This window comes from Ascidiella aspersa, chromosome 3 (assembly GCF_963924565.1).
Source record: "Ascidiella aspersa chromosome 3, kaAscAspe10.2, whole genome shotgun sequence".
Lineage (NCBI taxonomy): Eukaryota > Metazoa > Chordata > Ascidiacea > Phlebobranchia > Ascidiidae > Ascidiella > Ascidiella aspersa.
The window spans coordinates 4,433,947-4,452,569 of NC_139449.1; the positions used below are offsets into that span (position 1 = coordinate 4,433,947).

At 36.6% G+C, this 18,623-nt stretch overlaps 2 protein-coding genes across 2 annotated transcripts; both read left to right on the plus strand.

The window, feature by feature from the left end:
• The first annotated feature begins 223 nt into the window (after positions 1 to 223).
• Positions 224 to 14,299, plus strand: LOC146158170 (uncharacterized). The gene is made up of 11 exons (XM_083383844.1): positions 224 to 961; positions 2,070 to 2,136; positions 2,727 to 2,912; positions 4,631 to 4,684; positions 4,759 to 4,812; positions 6,369 to 6,422; positions 10,490 to 10,543; positions 10,618 to 10,671; positions 13,377 to 13,430; positions 14,095 to 14,148; positions 14,223 to 14,299. Exons 1-11 carry the CDS (start codon positions 224 to 226, stop codon positions 14,297 to 14,299), a joined length of 1,446 nt encoding a protein of 481 aa, XP_083239970.1.
• A 2,844-nt stretch (positions 14,300 to 17,143) lies between these two features.
• Positions 17,144 to 17,840, plus strand: LOC146158171 (uncharacterized). The gene has a single exon (XM_083384763.1). The coding sequence runs from the start codon at positions 17,249 to 17,251 to the stop codon at positions 17,702 to 17,704; it is 456 nt and encodes a 151-aa protein (XP_083240889.1). The 5' UTR covers positions 17,144 to 17,248; the 3' UTR covers positions 17,705 to 17,840.
• The last annotated feature ends 783 nt before the right edge of the window (positions 17,841 to 18,623 follow it).

Consider the following 18,623-nt stretch of genomic DNA (forward strand, 5'->3'; position numbering starts at 1 on the left):
CTCAATAAAACTTTCTCTCAACAGATTTACACAATTGAGTGTTTTTTGCTACAACGGTTGACATACAGGTAGTGAAAGATGTGTACAAAAATTAAAAAATTATCAAAGATGTCCTGTTTCTTCTTTATTACCTTCTAGTATATCAACTTAAAATAAAATGACAGTTTCGATTTCTTGTTTTTCTTTGGAACTTACGGTGCCTGTAGCAGCCAACACGAGTTGGATGGGAAAAAAGGCGAAAACTGTTGGAGAGGCATCTTCTAAATTCGCTGGAAAGGCGGAAAGTACTAGCAAAGGTCTCGCTGAAGCTGGTGGTGTTGTTTCCAACGTAGCAGATGTTGCTTCAGCCTTAGGAGGTGCTGCAACTATAGTAGGTTCGGCAATTCCGACAGTAGGTAATTTAGCATCTGTGGGCGCCGGTGTTAGCGGATTCGCGGCGCTGGCAAAGACGTTTGGTTCCGGAACAAAAATGGTCGCAGAAGCTACAACTAAATTAAGTGAAGCCGCGGGGTCATCGAAAAAGGCTGCCGATGGTGCACAAAATCTGTCAAAGATGGTTGGTGATGATACGTCAAAGGACGAGCCCCCGATAGACGACTCTAATCACAGTGTGTACAAAAATAGCGACGCGCTGCTTACATCCTTAACAGCGACTATCGCAAAGTTAAACCCAAATGCAAAAGTTATACATATCGCAAAGGATCCTTTGACGATAGATGTGCTGACGACAACGAAGGAAGGAGCCAAGAATGTTAACGATGCCTACTCCAAAGGAGATCTCCTTGAAAGCTTTAACCAGGCTTTGGCTGAATGCGGTGTAAAGGGCGAGAAAGAACAACTGATGTACAAAGAACTGAGAAAGGTGTACTGCGAGCAGTTTATGGTTACGCCTCACGAGTTGGGTAAAGTTAACGAAGTTATCGAAAGTAATCTGGATGAAATCAGGAAAGTAGGATTTCAGGTATTCTAGCTATAAAACAAGTTGTTGTATATTTCCAGTTTTAACCTAACTTAATACCTTTTTACTCCTTTTGGTTTTAAATGACTTTACTTAAGTTTTTCAGATAAATATCTTGACTTAGACTTAAGTGTTTTCATACAAATTTGTTAGTGAATTATTCTTTAATTTACCCCGAATTCACTTGAAAAACGGTATGCTCGTTACTTGCTACGCTTTTGTTATAACTTTCAGTTACAATTATTTTAAGGCAAATATACTTAAAATGCTATGACGCTCACTTGACTGGTATTTGCTTGAGTTATTTCGCAAATGACTTGACTTGCTTGAAATGACTTGTTTACAACACTCATATACGTAACAGTTTTAGAGCCACTGTAACAATTAGAGCCAGTGTAACTGAGATGTGGGTAACTGATAATCGTGTTAGGGTTTTCTGGACGGTTTTGTAATCTGAGAATTCAGTCTTGCATTTCCAAGACAAGGCGAACTAGAAATAAAAACCTGGACTGCGATGATAACCAACTTAAGGAGTTGTGTCCAGATTAATGCCTAGTGGTTAATAACAGCGTTAACTACAAATCCTGTACAAAGCAACAAAACCCAAAGCCAAAAAAATATATAGTACCATATAGTATTAAGATCAACGACCTAATAAAGTCTAATTTGCGGGAACATCCACGACAGAATAAAGTTAAAATCGACTGGGAAAGACACAAACCTGCCGAAATAAAGCCTAAATATATCGGAATAATGCCTATTATATATTATAGTCAACTGTGTTGTGATTTTCATAAACTTCTTCTGATGTCTTTCGGACATTGCATTTTCTAATATCAACCCTTTTGCGAACCCATGCATGGTAGGGGCATCACTCGTAAATAGTTGAGAATCGCGGGCCTATATTTATATAGCCTACGCTTAATTAAAAGTTAGTTGTTACGTTCTATCTAGTAATATATGTTATATTAAAATAATACTGTGTTTTGAGTTCAGATGCATTTGCTCGCTGATAATTAAATACTGCATACTTTTCTGTTGTTGTTGATCGGGTAGCTAAAGACGCTTGCTTTGCCTTTTACCAGCATGTTCTAGTTTATTTTTTCCTTAGAAAGCTGGTGTGGTTAAAGGGAAGAAGATCATCAAACAATGCCTATCTCGCTTGAGGTCACGAAAGGGTAAGAACTTTTCATTTGATGTATGTCGGTATAAAACGCCAACAGCACATCAAATACTTGCACTCACCATAATGGAATATTTAACAAATGTCAATCGTGAATACCAGTTTTTTTGCAAATAACCAAAAAAGCAAATTGAGCATGCAACTCACTACTTCACTAGCATCAATGACTACCTCCATGCTAAAAATATCATAATAGCCATTTAACTCATCTAAAAATTTAACACAGAACATATCCTTTTTTACTTAGGTGAAACTCGATGGGATCATGAAAAGCGTTCAAGACCAGATTTTATTAATTTATTTCTAAACAGAAAAGGGCGAGTCTACCACTTTTAAACATTTAAAATTTTATTTTTATGTTAACGTTATAACTGGATTTGACTTGTCATTGTCAATGACTTGGACTGGGGCTTTATTTTTCAGTGAAAATGACCTGACTTGACTTAAGATATTTTGGAAGAACAAGTCCCGAGTCCGACTTCGACCCTGCAGCTCTGTTTCTCGGTTTAAATCTATTTTGCTACAATTATCAAATAATACGTTTCTATCGTTAAGCGGAATTATTAAAAAAAGGATATTTCACAGATGATGATATCGAAGAGGGTGACCGTTTCGTTGGCGTCAATGGCTTTGGTGCTGGTGCTTCATTACGTCATTCAGTTCCTTCTGTGCCTGATGAAATGTTTAGCCCGACTGGTGCTCCTGAAATGGGTCGGAACATAACTTTTGATGCCAGGGAAGAAAACAAACCAGTCAAGTGGGGAATACAAGGTTTGAATAGGACAAAGTTTATTGCATATTACATGTGAACATAGCGGAATTGAATACAATTAATCTTTGGACATCAAAACCGAAATTTATAACACTCGATTCCGATTGCAATAGTGGTACCTCACAGAAAAGATTATTGCATTATGCATCCTTACTAACATTTCCGTTAATCGGTTTAATGTGATGCTAAAATAAACGAAAATTAAACAGCTCGCAGTTGGTATTGAATTAAATGCCAACGACATAAAATTTAGGATACCGTTTTCGGAATAAAGTACTAATATCGGACATTCTAAATTGAGTCAACTCATTTCTTTCAAGTATCGTATTTCATGTTTGGGGGCCTCAGAACAAAATGCTCATATTCTGCATATTAATCTTCTTACTTGTTTTCGTTTAATATGTCAACAGGGGGCATTGATCACCTTATTATCTAACTCCACACTAAATCGACTAAACTAAAAAACCTAATTAATTTGTCTTATTGATTTCAAAGTGCATTGTCAGATTGATGTATTTGTTTCAGATCAACATAGAGGTGCTAAAAGGCGAGCATGCCATGGGGGTAGGGTATTTTCTATTTTTGCTACTGTATTTTAATTTATATTTCAAACGTTTCTGTTGAAGCAGATTAACAACAAACCTCTGGTTTTGGTGTTTGTGAATTACTAAATCAACATAATTTTAATTTGTTGGACAACTGCTAAATGTGTAAATACTCACAGAAGTAACATAGCAATTTAACAAAAAATGGATTTATAACGTAACATCCAGAAAAACTGCTTTTTCTTTAATTAGTTTAATCTTTATCACTGATGTGCAACCAGAATCGTTTGTTTTTCACAATACGGATTCTGTTATTCGAAAGAAAATTCTAATTATACAATAATTAGTAATTAAAATTATTGTTTTTTACCCTTTTTAATATATTATATTATTTTTTAACAGACCAATACGGAGGCATCATAATACACGGTGGTAGGTTTCTTTCTTTTTACTCAATTTTCGCTCAAAATACCCCCCACCCCCACCCCTTGCCCTTTTTAGTCAATGATTTTCATTTAAGACACATCTATAATATAAGTTTTTTGTCAACGTAAGAGTTAAAACATCTTGTACGAACATCTATAGACATGATAATCAACTTGAATGCCGCTAAGCCTTCAACCAGAAGTGATACTTATCGTCCGGATGACAGACAAAAAGGTTTGGATATTCATATGTTTTTTTTTATGTTATATATATCAATATATATATATTCAACAAGAATACCAAAGCTCATATAGAAGTAGGTATCATTTTAAACGTTTCGAATTACTTATTTTCAACATAGTTAGAGTATCAGTGACTTCTCATCATGTCAATAAACAGTAACCGTGTATTACAAATGTTAAAAATGATACCTACTTCTGAATGATCTTTGGTATTCTTACTACGTCTAACTATAACCTCTAAACAGTATGCTCCAAAACTATATGTATTTTGTTTAAATTTACTCGTCCGCTTTGTAATATAAAAGCAATTTTCAAAAATGTTTTAATCAAAATTGTGTCTTTTTTCCTGATTACAGTTGTTATTTCACTTTTGCTCTTAACATTTATTTTGACTGAATAACGGTTATTTATTTAAATTGATTGTTCGCAACTTTTTAAAGTGAATTCTAATTCGGTTCTAATTCTATTATGTTGCAATTGATGATTTATATACTCATTCAACAGGGCCTTCCAATCGTACTGAACAGACCACAAGTGAACTCTTTACTTCAACGGCTGGTAGGTTATATAATCAGTCGTTCTATGTATTAATCGGCCGTGAATGTTTTCTATTTTGAATGTTCTGTTTTTAGAACCCAGCGATTCCTCAGAAAAAACTGCGAATCAGGAGTATTATTCAGCAGACGGTAAGCCATGGCTCTTCCAGTAGTTGTAATACGTGGTTGGGCAACCCTTTGTTTTTTATGTTCACTGTCAGTGTTTTTCAAAAGTCATTTGGAAATAACTTTAGTCCCGTTCAAGTCATTCGTAAAATAACTCAAGTCAAAGTCACGTCTTTTCGAATAAATAACAAGTCTAGTCCCAGTCCACGTCCACGTTATCAATTTGCCCAAGTGAAATCATAAATTAGACGATGCCAACTCCACGTCACGTTTTTATCATAAAAATAAAACATTAAACTATAAAAATTAAAAAACTGGTAAACTCGTCCAATTATGAACAATAACTCAAATAAAAAATAACCTAAACGCAACATATAGCAAGCAGATTAGATTTATGTGCAAAAACTAAGATAATAACCCAACTTTATAAAAATAGCGTAATGAACACACTTAATTTTTTGTTTAACATTTTATTTTACCAAGCATTAAGTCAAGTCATTTGTTTAAAAGACTTAAGTCAAGGCAATCCATTTTTCCCCCCAAAAAACTTAAGTCCCTCTGAAACAGTGACTTGAATGAACTTAAGTCAAGTTATTGCCTTAAGTCAGTGGTCGGCAAACTGTGGGCCGCGGCCCAAATGTGGGCCCAAGAACCATTTTTAGTGGGCCGATGCATAGCATTTTTATATTGGCTCAGCTTGGAAAGGCCCGCGTGACAAATGTGGTCCTGACAGCCTGTCGAACTATAATTTTTGCCAACTTTAACTATATGTAATTGAAATATTTTTCCCGCTTCGCGCGTATATTCATCGTTTAATACTATGTTTTACAATTACATTATGGTATATCAGTTTTTGTGCATTGAGGCGCCGTGTAATATTTCACCTTAAAATCAAATATTTTGACTGGTTTTGTTGTGGCTTTACGTAGTTGGCCTTCAATAGCTCTCAAAAGCCTACTTTGGGCCGCGACAAAAAAAAAGTTTACCGATCACTGCCTTAAGTCATCGCACCACTTCTGTTTGTTTCAACACAATTTTTTTCACCCTTTCTCTCCTTCAAATTAAAATAATGGTCCATGAGAGACAAAGTCGATCACCTCTATTTTACTTAAGCTCCTGCTGTACATTTTTTTTAAATAGAATATTGATATTTTTTAGCGGTGTCTGATAATATCGGATCGGAGCCGATACCTAATACGAATTGGCATGGCATCCGTATTTGTCCGATGGGGGTATTAGTTTAGATCCAAGACAATACTAACAAACAACGTAACTAAGTTTTCCATCGCCCAACACTTTTTTGCTTAACAACCCTAAAAGCATTAAATTTCACCACTTTTGCTGATTTGGCCATAACAATGACGCAATTTACTATCGGAGTGGATCGCGATACTTTTGGTCTAAAATATTAGGTATCGGCTTTGGGTTAAATTGTCAAGCATCGGACATCCCTTTTAGTAAGCATGCTTTTCGTTAGCACGCCACAGGTAATCGTATTATGCGCCATAAGTTGACTAAACCTGTCTTTAATGTTAAACCAAAGTTGAAATTGTTTTGTTTTTGCAATATTCTGCTAACAGGGTCTTCCGATTCAACAGAAGGATCCAGGGTCCAACTCTTCCATTCCACTCCCAGTAAGTTAATATTATTTTCAATACTATAATATTTTAAGCAATGGGTTTGCACGAGTATTATACTCTTGGTCCAAACCCCATTTATGCAGCTCTCGAGAAAAGAATGTGGTAGGGTGATGTTCATCGGCACTTAGTTTTGCAAATCTATCCAACGTTTCGACAATAAAGCATGCCGTCATCAGTTTAAAAATATAGTAAACGTACTTTTACACTGATGTTAGAATAAACTATTGTCCAAACGTTTGAAAACAGTAAAATATGACGCCTTTATTGAATACTATAGGCTTTATTATTCTGTAAGGCCTGGAAAATGCGTTAGTAAGCACATATTGCAAGAATTTTTGTTGCTATTTCTTCTGTACTAAACCTTGCATATAAAGCAAAAAGTCCACACAGTACAAATCTGTGCATTTTTGCCGTTCTTTTAGCCAGGACTCTGGGGCCGGTTAAAAATAACTTGAATCCGACTCCGGCCAAAAAATACACCAGAATAAGACCCCCGACTCCCGAATCCGACTCTGGCTAAATGTGCGATTTCGTCGAGTCCCGGCTACGACTCCTCAGCTTAAATTTTACCCATTTACCAAACTAAAATAAGGTGGATATTCAGCATACAACTCATAGAGATTTTATATCATTTATCCACCCACAATACACGTTTAAAAAATACTCCACAATATGCTATTTTACAGTAATTTGGCAATGGGCGTGTGCCCGTCGGACTCGAGTCTCAGGTAGTTTTACGCTATCTTACTCGAGTCCCGAGTCCAGCAACTCAAACCGACTCCGTCGAGTCCCGAGTCTGACTCTTCAGTCCTGATTTTAGCTATACCAGGAAACAGACGATGAGTTTCTTGGTTTCTTGTTTTTATATGTAAGTCATGTTCAATACCCTAATATATTGGCTACATGCGTAGTCATAGGGATGTCCGATTCTTCCTATTTTATTTATATATTAATTAATATCCGACATTTTCGGGTAAAACGTACGGCCTTTGATCCAATATCATTTGACGTCATTATCATGACAAATAAGCAAAATTGGTAACAAATGATTTTTTTTGTTATTTCACTTTTGCTCTTAACATTTATTTTGACTGAATAACGGTTATTTATTTAAATTGATTGTTCGCAACTATAAAAGTGAATTATATTTTGAATGTTCTGTTTTTAGAACCCAGCGATTCCTCAGAAAAAACTGCGAATCAGGAGTATTATTCAGCAGACGGTAAGCCATGGATCTTCCAGTAGTTGTAATACGTGGTTGGGCAACCCTTTGTTTTTTATGTTCACTGTCAGTGTTTTTCAAAAGTCATTTGGAAATAACTTTAGTCCCGTTCAAGTCATTCGTAAAATAACTCAAGTCAAAGTCACGTCTTTTCGAATAAATAACAAGTCTAGTCCCAGTCCACGTCCACGTTATCAATTTGCCCAAGTGAAATCATAAATTAGACGATGCCAACTCCACGTCACGTTTTTATCATAAAAATAAAACATTAAACTATAAAAATTAAAAAAACTGGTAAACTCGTCCAATTATGAACAATAACTCAAATAAAAAATAACCTAAACGCAACATATAGCAAGCAGATTTGATTTATGTGCAAAAACTAAGATAATAACCCAACTTTATAAAAATAGCGTAATGAACCCACTTAATTTTTTGTTTAACATTTTATTTTACCAAGCATTAAGTCAAGTCGTTTGTTTAAAAGACTTAAGTCAAGGCAATCCATTTTTCCCCCCAAAAAACTTAAGTCCCTTTGAAACAGTGACTTGAATGAACTTAAGTCAAGTTATTGCCTTAAGTCAGTGGTCGGCAAACTGTGGGCCGCGGCCCAAATGTGGGCCCAAGAACCATTTTTAGTGGGCCGATGCATAGAATTTTTATATTGGCTCAGCTTGGAAAGGCCCGCGTGACAAATTTGGTCCTCACAGCCTGTCGAACTATAATTTTTGCCAACTTTAACTACATATAATTGAAATATTTTTTTTTCCGCTTCGCGCGTATATTCTTCGTTTAATACTATGTTTTACAATTACATTATGGTATATCAGTTTTTGGGCATTGAGGCGCCGTGTAATATTTCACCTTAAAATAAAATATTTTGACTGGTTTTGTTGTGGCTTTACGTAGTGGGCCTTCAATAGCTCTGAAAAGCCTACTTTGGGCCGCGACAAAAAAAAGTTTACCGATCACTGCCTTAAGTCATTGCAACACTTCTGTTTGTTTCAACACAAATTTGTTCACCCTTTCTCTCCTTCAAATTAAAATAATGGTCCATGAGAGACAAAGTCGATCACCTCTATTTTACTTAAGCTCCTGCTGTACATTTTTTTTTTAAATAGAAATTGATATTTTTTAACGGTGTCTGATAATATAGCGATGTCTGATAATATCGGATCGGAGCCGACACCTAATACGAATTGGCATGGCATCCGTATTTGTCCGATGGGGGTATTAGTTTAGATCCCAGACAATACTAACAAACAACGTAACTAAGTTTTCCATCGCCCAACACTTTTTTTGCTTAACAACCCTCAAAGCATTAAATTTCACCACTTTTGCTAATTTGGCCATAACAATGACGCAATTTACTATCGAAGTGGTTCGCGATACTTTTGGTCTAAAATATTAGGTATCGGCTTTGGGTTAAATTGTCAAGCATCGGACATCCCTTTTAGTAAGCATGCTTTTCGTTAGCACGCCACAGGTAATCGTGTTATGCGCCATAAGTTGACTAAACCTGTCTTTAATGTTAAACCAAAGTTGAAATTGTTTTGTTTTTGCAATATTCTGCTAACAGGGTCTTTCGATTCAACAGAAGGATCCAGGGTCCAACTCTTCCATTCAACTGCCAGTAAGTTAATATTATTTTCAATACTATAATATTTTAAGCAATGGGTTTGCACGAGTATTATACTCTTGGTCCAAACCCCATTTATGCAGCTCTCGAGAAAAGAATGTGGTAGGGTGATGTTCATCGGCACTCAGTTTTGCAAATCTATCCAACGTTTCGACAATAAAGCATGCCGTCATCAGTTTAAAAATATAGTAAACGTACTTTTACACTGATGTTAGAATAAACTATTGTCCAAACGTTTGAAAACAGTAAAATATGACGCCTTTATTGAATACTATAGGCTTTATTATTCTGTAAGGCCTGGAAAATGCGTTAGTAAGCACATATTGCAAGAATTTTTGTTGCTATTTCTTCTGTACTAAACCTTGCATATAAAGCAAAAAGTCCACACAGTACAAATCTGTGCATTTTTGCCGTTCTTTTAGCCAGGACTCTGGGGCCGGTTAAAAATAACTTGAATCCGACTCCGGCCAAAAAATACACCAGAATAAGACCCCCGACTCCCGAATCCGACTATGGCCAAATGTGCGATTTCGTCGAGTCCCGGCGACGACTCCTCAGCTTAAATTTTACCCATTTACCAAACTAAAATAAGGTGGATATTCAGCATACAACTCATAGAGATTTTATATCATTTATCCACCCACAATACACGTTTAAAAAATACTCCACAATATGCTATTTTACAGTAATTTGGCAATGGGCGTGTGCCCGTCGGACTCGAGTCTCAGGTAGTTTTACGCTATCTTACTCGAGTCCCGAGTCCAGCAACTCAAACCGACTCCGTCGAGTCCCGAGTCTGACTCTTCAGTCCTGATTTTAGCTATACCAGGAAACAGACGATGAGTTTCTTGGTTTCTTGTTTTTATATGCAAGTCATGTTCAATACCCTAATATATTGGCTGGCGTAGGCATAGGGATGTCCGATTCTTCCTATATTATTTATATATTAATTAATATCCGACATTTTCGGGTAAAACGTACGGCCTTTGATCCAATATCATTTGACGTCATTATCATGACAAATAAGCAAAATTGGTAACAAATGATTTTTTTTGTTATTTCACTTTTGCTCTTAACATTTATTTTGACTGAATAACGGTTATTTATTTAAATTGATTGTTTGCAACTATTTAAAGTGAATTCTAATTCGGTTCTAATTCTAATATGTTGCAATTGATGATTTATGTACTCATTCAACAGGGCCTTCCAATCGTACTGAACAGACCACAAATGAACTCTTTACTTCAACGGCTGGTAGGTTATATAATCAGTCGTTCTATGTATCAATCGGCCGTGAATGTTTTTTATTTTGAATGTTCTGTTTTTAGAACCCAGCGATTCCTCAGAAAAAACTGCGAATCAGGAGTATTATTCAGCAGATGGTAAGCCATGGCTCTTCCAGTAGTTGTTATACGTGGTTGGGCAACCCTTTGTTTTTTATGTTCACTGTCAGTATTTTTCAAAAGTCATTTGGAAATAACTTTAGTCCCGTTCAAGTCATTCGTAAAATAACTCAAGTCAAAGTCACGTCTTTTCGAATAAATAACAAGTCTAGTCCCAGTCCACGTCCACGTTATCAATTCGCCCAAGTGAAATCATAAATTAGACGATGCCAACTCTACGTCACGTTTTTATCATAAAAATAAAACATTAAACTATAAAAATTAAAAAAACTGGTAAACTCGTCCAATTATGAACAATAACTCAAATAAAAAATAACCTAAACGCAACATATAGCAAGCAGATTAGATTTATGTGCAAAAACTAAGATAATAACCCAACTTTATAAAAATAGCGTAATGAACACACTTAATTTTTTGTGTAACATTTTATTTCACCAAGCATTAAGTCAAGTCGTTTGTTTAAAAGACTTAAGTCAAGGCAATCCATTTTTCCCCCAAAAAAACTTAAGTCCCTTTGAAACAGTGACTTGAATGAACTTAAGTCAAGTTGTTGCCTTAAGTCAGTGGTCGGCAAACTGTGGGCCGCGGCCCAAATGTGGGCCCAAGAACCATTTTTAGTGGGCCGATGCATAGAGTTTTTATATTGGCTCAGCTTGGAAAGGCCCGCGTGACAAATGTGGTCCTGACAGCCTGTCGAACTATAATTTTTGCCAACTTTAACTATATGTAATTGAAATATTTTTCCCGCTTCGCGCGTATATGATTCGTTTAATAATATGTTTTACAATTACATTATGGTATATCAGTTTTTGGGCATTGAAGCGCCGTGTAATATTTCACCTTAAAATCAAATATTTTGACTGGTTTTGTTGTGGCTTTACGTAGTGGGCCTTCAATAGCTCTGAAAGGCCTACTTTGGGCCGCGACAAAAAAAAGTTTACCGATCACTGCCTTAAGTCATTGCACCACTTCTGTTTGTTTCAACACAAATTTTTTCACCCTTTCTCTCCTTCAAATTAAAATAATGGTCCATGAGAGACAAAGTCGATCACCTCTATGTTACTTAAGCTCCTGCTGTACATTTAAAAAAAAATAGAATATTGATATTTTTTAGCGGTGTCTGATAATATCGAATTGGAGCCGACACCTAATACGAATTGGCACGGCATCCGTATTTGTCCGATGGGGGTATTAGTTTAGATCCCAGACAATACTAACAAACAACGTAACTAAGTTTGTTGAAAATAAAAAAAAAAGTTGAAATTGTTTTGTTTTTGCAATATTCTGCCAACAGGGTCTTTCGATTCAACAACACGATCCAGTGTCCAACTCTTCCATTCAACTGCCGGTAAGCTGTTGCTATTTTAGTACTATAATATTTTAAGCAATGGGTTTGCACGAGTATTATACTCTTGGTCCAAACCCCATTTATGCAGCTCTCGAGAAACGAATGTGATATTCATCGGCACTTAGTTTTGCAAATCTATCCAACGTTTTGACAATAAAGCATGCCGTCATCAGTTTAAAAATATAGTGAACATACTTTTACACTGATGTTAGAATAAACTATTGTCCAAACGTTTGAAAACAGTAAAATATGACGCCTTTATTGAATACTATAGGCTTTATTATTCTGTAAGGCCTGGAAAATGCGTTAGTAAGCACATATTGCAAGAATTTTTGTTGCTATTTCTTCTGTATTAATCCTTGCACATAAAGCAAAAAGTCCACACAGTACAAATCTGTGCATTTTTGCCGTTTTTTTAGCCAGGACTGTGGGGCCGGTTAAAAATAACTTGAATCCGACTCCGGCCAAAAAATACACCAGAATAAGACCCCCGACTCCCGAGTCCGACTCTGGCCAAATGTGCGATTTCGTCGAGTCCCGGCTACGACTCCTCAGCTTAAATTTTACCCATTTACCAAACTAAAATAAGGTGGATATTCAGTATACAACTCATAGAGATTTTATATCATTTATCCACCCACAATACACGTTTAAAAAATACTCCACAATATGCTATTTTACAGTACTTTACAAATTTGGCAATGGGCGTGTGCCCGTCGGACTCGAGTTTCAGGTAGTTTTACGCTATCTTACTCGAGTCCCGAGTCCAGCAAATCAAACCGACTCCGTCGAGTCCCGAGTCTGACTCTTCAGTCCTGATTTTAGCTATACCAGGAAACAGACGATTAGTTTCTTGGTTTATTGTTTTTATATGCAAGTCATGTTCAATACCCTAATATATTGGCTGGCGTAGGCATAGGGATGTCCGATTCTTCCTATTTTATTTATATAATAATTGATATCCGACATTTTCGGGCAAAAAAACGTACGGCCTTTGATTCAATATCATTTGACGTCATTATCATGACAAATAAGCAAAATTGGTAACAAATGAATTTTTTTGTTATTTCACTTTTGCTCTTAACATTTATTTTGACTGAATAACGGTTATTTATTTAAATTGATTGTTCGCAACTATTTAAAGTGAATTCTAATTCGGTTCCAATTCTAATATGTTGCAATTGATGATTTATGTACTCATTCAACAGGGCCTTCCAATCGTACTGAACAGACCACAGATGAACTCTTTACTTCAACGGCTGGTAGGTTATATAATCAGTCGTTCTATGTATTAATCGGCCGTGAATGTTTTTTATTTTGAATGTTCTGTTTTTAGAACCCAGCGATTCCTCAGAAAAAACTGCGAATCAGGAGTATTATTCAGCAGATGGTAAGCCATGGCTCTTCCAGTAGTTGTAATACGTGGTTGGGCAACCCTTTGTTTTTTATGTTCACTGTCAGTATTTTTCAAAAGTCATTTGGAAATAACTTTAGTCCCGTTCAAGTCATTCGTAAAATAACTCAAGTCAAAGTCACGTCTTTTCGAATAAATAACAAGTCTAGTCCCAGTCCACGTCCACGTTATCAATTTGCCCAAGTGAAATCATAAATTAGACGATGCCAACTCCACGTCACGTTTTTATCATAAAAATAAAACATTAAACTATAAAAATTAAACATGGTAAACTCGTACAATTATGAACAAAAACTCAAATAAAAAATAACCTAAACGCAACATATAGCAAGCAGATTTGATTTATGTGCAAAAACTAAGATAATAACCCAACTTTATAAAAATAGCGTAATGAACACACTTAATTTTTTGTTTAACATTTTATTTTACCAAGCATTAAGTCAAGTCGTTTGTTTAAAAGAATTAAGTCAAGGCCAGCCTTACAGAATAATAAAGCCTATAGTATTCAATAAAGGCGTCATATTTTACTGTTTTCAAACGTTTGGACAATAGTTTATTCTAACATCAGTGTAAAAGTACGTTCACTATAGGTTCTAATTCTATTATGTTGCAATTGATGGTTTATATACTCATTCAACAGGGCCTTCCAAACGTACTGAACAGACCACAAGTGAACTATTTACTTCAACGGCTGGTAGGTTATATAATCAGTCGTTCTATGTATTAATCGGCCGTGAATGTTTTCTATTTTGAATGTTATGTTTTTAGAACCCAGAGATTCCTCAGAAAAAAATGCGAATCAGGAGTATTATTCAGCAGATGGTAAGCCATGGCTCTTCCAGTAGTTGTAATACGTGGTTGGGCAACCCTTTGTTTTTTATGTTCACTGTCAGTGTTATTCAAAAGTCATTTGGCAATAACTTTAGTCCCGTTCAAGTCATTCGTAAAATAACTCAAGTCAAAGTCACGTCTTTTCGAATAAATAACAAGTCTAGTCCCAGTCCACGTCCACGTTATCAATTCGCCCAAGTGAAATCATAAATTAGACGATGCCAACTCCACGTCACGTTTTTATCATAAAAATAAAACATTAAACTATAAAAATTAAAAAAACTGGTAAACTCGTCCAATTATGAACAATAACTCAAATAAAAAATAACCTAAACGCAACATATAGCAAGCAGATTAGATTTATGTGCAAAAACTAAGATAATAACCCAACTTTATAAAAATAGCGTAATGAACACACTTAATTTTTTGTGTAACATTTTATTTCACCAAGCATTAAGTCAAGTCGTTTGTTTAAAAGACTTAAGTCAAGGCAATCCATTTTTCCCCCCAAAAAACTTAAGTCCCTTTGAAACAGTGACTTGAATGAACTTAAGTCAAGTTGTTGCCTTAAGTCAGTGGTCGGCAAACTGTGGGCCGCGGCCCAAATGTGGGCCCAAGAACCATTTTTAGTGGGCCGATGCATAGAGTTTTTATATTGGCTCAGCTTGGAAAGGCCCGCGTGACAAATGTGGTCCTGACAGCCTGTCGAACTATAATTTTTGCCAACTTTAACTATATGTAATTGAAATATTTTTCCCGCTTCGCGCGTATATGATTCGTTTAATAATATGTTTTACAATTACATTATGGTATATCAGTTTTTGGGCATTGAAGCGCCGTGTAATATTTCACCTTAAAATCAAATATTTTGACTGGTTTTGTTGTGGCTTTACGTAGTGGGCCTTCAATAGCTCTGAAAGGCCTACTTTGGGCCGCGACAAAAAAAAGTTTACCGATCACTGCCTTAAGTCATTGCACCACTTCTGTTTGTTTCAACACAAATTTTTTCACCCTTTCTCTCCTTCAAATTAAAATAATGGTCCATGAGAGACAAAGTCGATCACCTCTATGTTACTTAAGCTCCTGCTGTACATTTAAAAAAAAATAGAATATTGATATTTTTTAGCGGTGTCTGATAATATCTATTCGGAGCCGACACCTAATACGAATTGGCACGGCATCCGTATTTGTCCGATGGGGGTATTAGTTTAGATCCCAGACAATACTAACAAACAACGTAACTAAGTTTGTTGAAAATAAAAAAAAAAGTTGAAATTGTTTTGTTTTTGCAATATTCTGCCAACAGGGTCTTTCGATTCAACAACACGATCCAGTGTCCAACTCTTCCATTCAACTGCCGGTAAGCTGTTGCTATTTTAGTACTATAATATTTTAAGCAATGGGTTTGCACGAGTATTATACTCTTGGTCCAAACCCCATTTATGCAGCTCTCGAGAAACGAATGTGATATTCATCGGCACTTAGTTTTGCAAATCTATCCAACGTTTTGACAATAAAGCATGCCGTCATCAGTTTAAAAATATAGTAAACATACTTTTACACTGATGTTAGAATAAACTATTGTCCAAACGTTTGAAAACAGTAAAATATGACGCCTTTATTGAATACTATAGGCTTTATTATTCTGTAAGGCCTGGCAAATGCGTTAGTAAGCACATATTGCAAGAATTTTTGTTGCTATTTCTTCTGTATTAATCCTTGCATATAAAGCAAAAAGTCCACACAGTACAAATCTGTGCATTTTTGCCGTTCTTTTAGCCAGGACTCTGGGGCCGGTTAAAAATAACTTGAATCCGACTCCGGCCAAAAACCACACCAGAATAAGACCCCCTACTCCCGAGTCCGACTCTGGCCAAATGTGCGATTTCGTCGAGTCCCGGCGACGACTCCTCAGCTTAAATTTTACCCATTTACCAAACTAAAATAAGGTGGATATTCAGCATACAACTCATAGAGATTTTATATCATTTATCCACCCACAATACACGTTTAAAAAATACTCCACAATATGCTATTTTACAGTACTTTACAAATTTGGCAATGGGCATGTGCCCGTCGGACTCGAGTCTCAGGTAGTTTTACGTTATCTTACTCGAGTCCCGAGTCCAGCAACTCAAACCGACTCCGTCGAGTCCCGAGTCTGACTCTTCAGGAAACAGACGATTAGTTTCTTGGTTTATTGTTTTTATATGCAAGTCATGTTCAATACCCTAATATATTGGCTGGCGTAGGCATAGGGATGTCCGATTCTTCCTATTTCATTTATATAATAATTGATATCCGACATTTTCGGGCAAAAAAACGTACGGCCTTTATCCAATATCATTTGACGTCATTATCATGACAAATAAGCAAAATTGGAAACAAATGAAAGTGCAAAGGAAATGTTATTTTCTGAATCTAACCCTAAAGTTTAGCGAAATTTTGGCGACCTTGAATCGGTAATTTACTATTTTCAGAGAAGGTTACCTTTAAAGGTGGAAAAAAATAAGGTTCGTTAGTGGTGTGGCTAACAGGTGCATATTAATATTGGCGCAATACTGAGGTCAATCATCCGATTATATAGGACATACCAAATCGTAGACAGATATAAAAAAGTGAAGCATTTTTTTCCTTATTTTTTTCCAAAATATCCTTTTTAAGGTGCAACCGACACTGCTCTTTCGCTCATCCGCCGATACGATGTGCTGGTACGGAAAAGCAAAGTGGAGGAAGCTAATTTGGCGGCGGAAGAATTCCATTATGTCATTGAAAGCAAAGTTCAAACCAAGGCAAAGCAATGGAGAAGGCTTGCAAGAAAACTCAGAGGCAAGAAAAAGTTTTCAAGGTCGATTTTATTCCTGCGCATAGCGGCTAGTCTATCTACAACCGATCAGGATACGAACTTAGCTGTGAAAGGCATTCGAAAGTGTGTCAGCGAAATTCGGCTCACAACCGAAACGATGCTTGAAAGTGACGTCACAATGGAGCGCTTTGTGCGCGAACACGCGCTCCCAATGATGCGTGACATGCGGCGCCAGATTCGAAATATAAAAAACGCTTCCGGGGCGCTTAAGGCCTACAACTTGGCTAGGTGCTCGGCTTCCATTGGCTACATCGAAAGTCTGATTGGTGATTTTGAAAGCGAAGAGAAAACTCTAAAAGAAGCGGTTCGGTTGACGAAGCGCGTCTTCGACGATGACGCCGTCAAGTTTGAAGTTCACGCGCGATGCTTGGTCAATCTCGGCCACATTTGCTCATACGACTTTCGCATCCAAGAAGCTATGAAATACTATTCGTTCGCTCTGGAAGCTTACGCCAAAGCAATTGATATAAACGAAAAACAGAGGGAACAATGCAGCAAAAATACTCAGGCGAAGTTAAGAAAATGCATGGCTGATATTTGTGCAACATCTTAAACCTTTTTTGGTGGAATTGTCTGTCTTTTTAAGTTAGCGTACTTTCTATTTCTCACCATGGGCGCCCGCACGGGGGGGCAAGGGGGGCACTTGCCCCCCCTGGAATTTCAAAATGCGATTATTAGTATTATTTATAAGTGTAATATGTTTATGAAGGTTCAAAATATTATACTTTATCCATTGCCCCCAGGGGCGTATCCAAGGGGCGGGAGTTCTTACCCTCTTTTAGTAAGTGATATTATCGTTTTTTGTTCGTTTTTGTCATGTTTTAAAAAACTGTTCGAAGCGGCGTGCTTTTAAAGTAATTGGGTCACGTGTCTTAATCTAATGCGAAACCAAAATCGAGTGCAAAACGCCGTTTTTCGTCTTTTGCTTGGTCGACCGTAAACGCTGCAAGTTGTTCTTTTTCGTTATTTGTTTAGGTTGACTGATTAGCAAGTGTGTATTCTACAATTTGTTTTTTTTTTGCCTGAAGTTATCGTGTTTTGCAGCTGGCGCCTGACAGGATTGTTGACGACGCACGTGGTCGCTTTTGCTGGACGTATTTGGCTGTTTCTGATTAGTTTTTTTATCACGTCTTGCAATCACCATTCTATGACGTCATACTGTCACTGTTTTATGACGTCATTATTCATTAAGTCAGACGAAAAATAGGGGAATTCCCTAAGTTGAAAATTCAGGACCCCCCTTTTTGATTTTCCCCTGATTGCCCCCCCTGGAAAATTTTCTGCGGGCGCCCCTGTTTCTCACTATCGTTTACGCAATTTCGGGTAACATATAAAACCACAATTATATGAGCTTAACCTGTATAAACCAGGCTGCGGATTCCAACTCAGGGCTCGGGACCAGGGGCAGATCCAGGGGGCATTTAACCGTGTCTCCCCCCAAACTGTATATTTTTGACAATTCAAACTAAGTA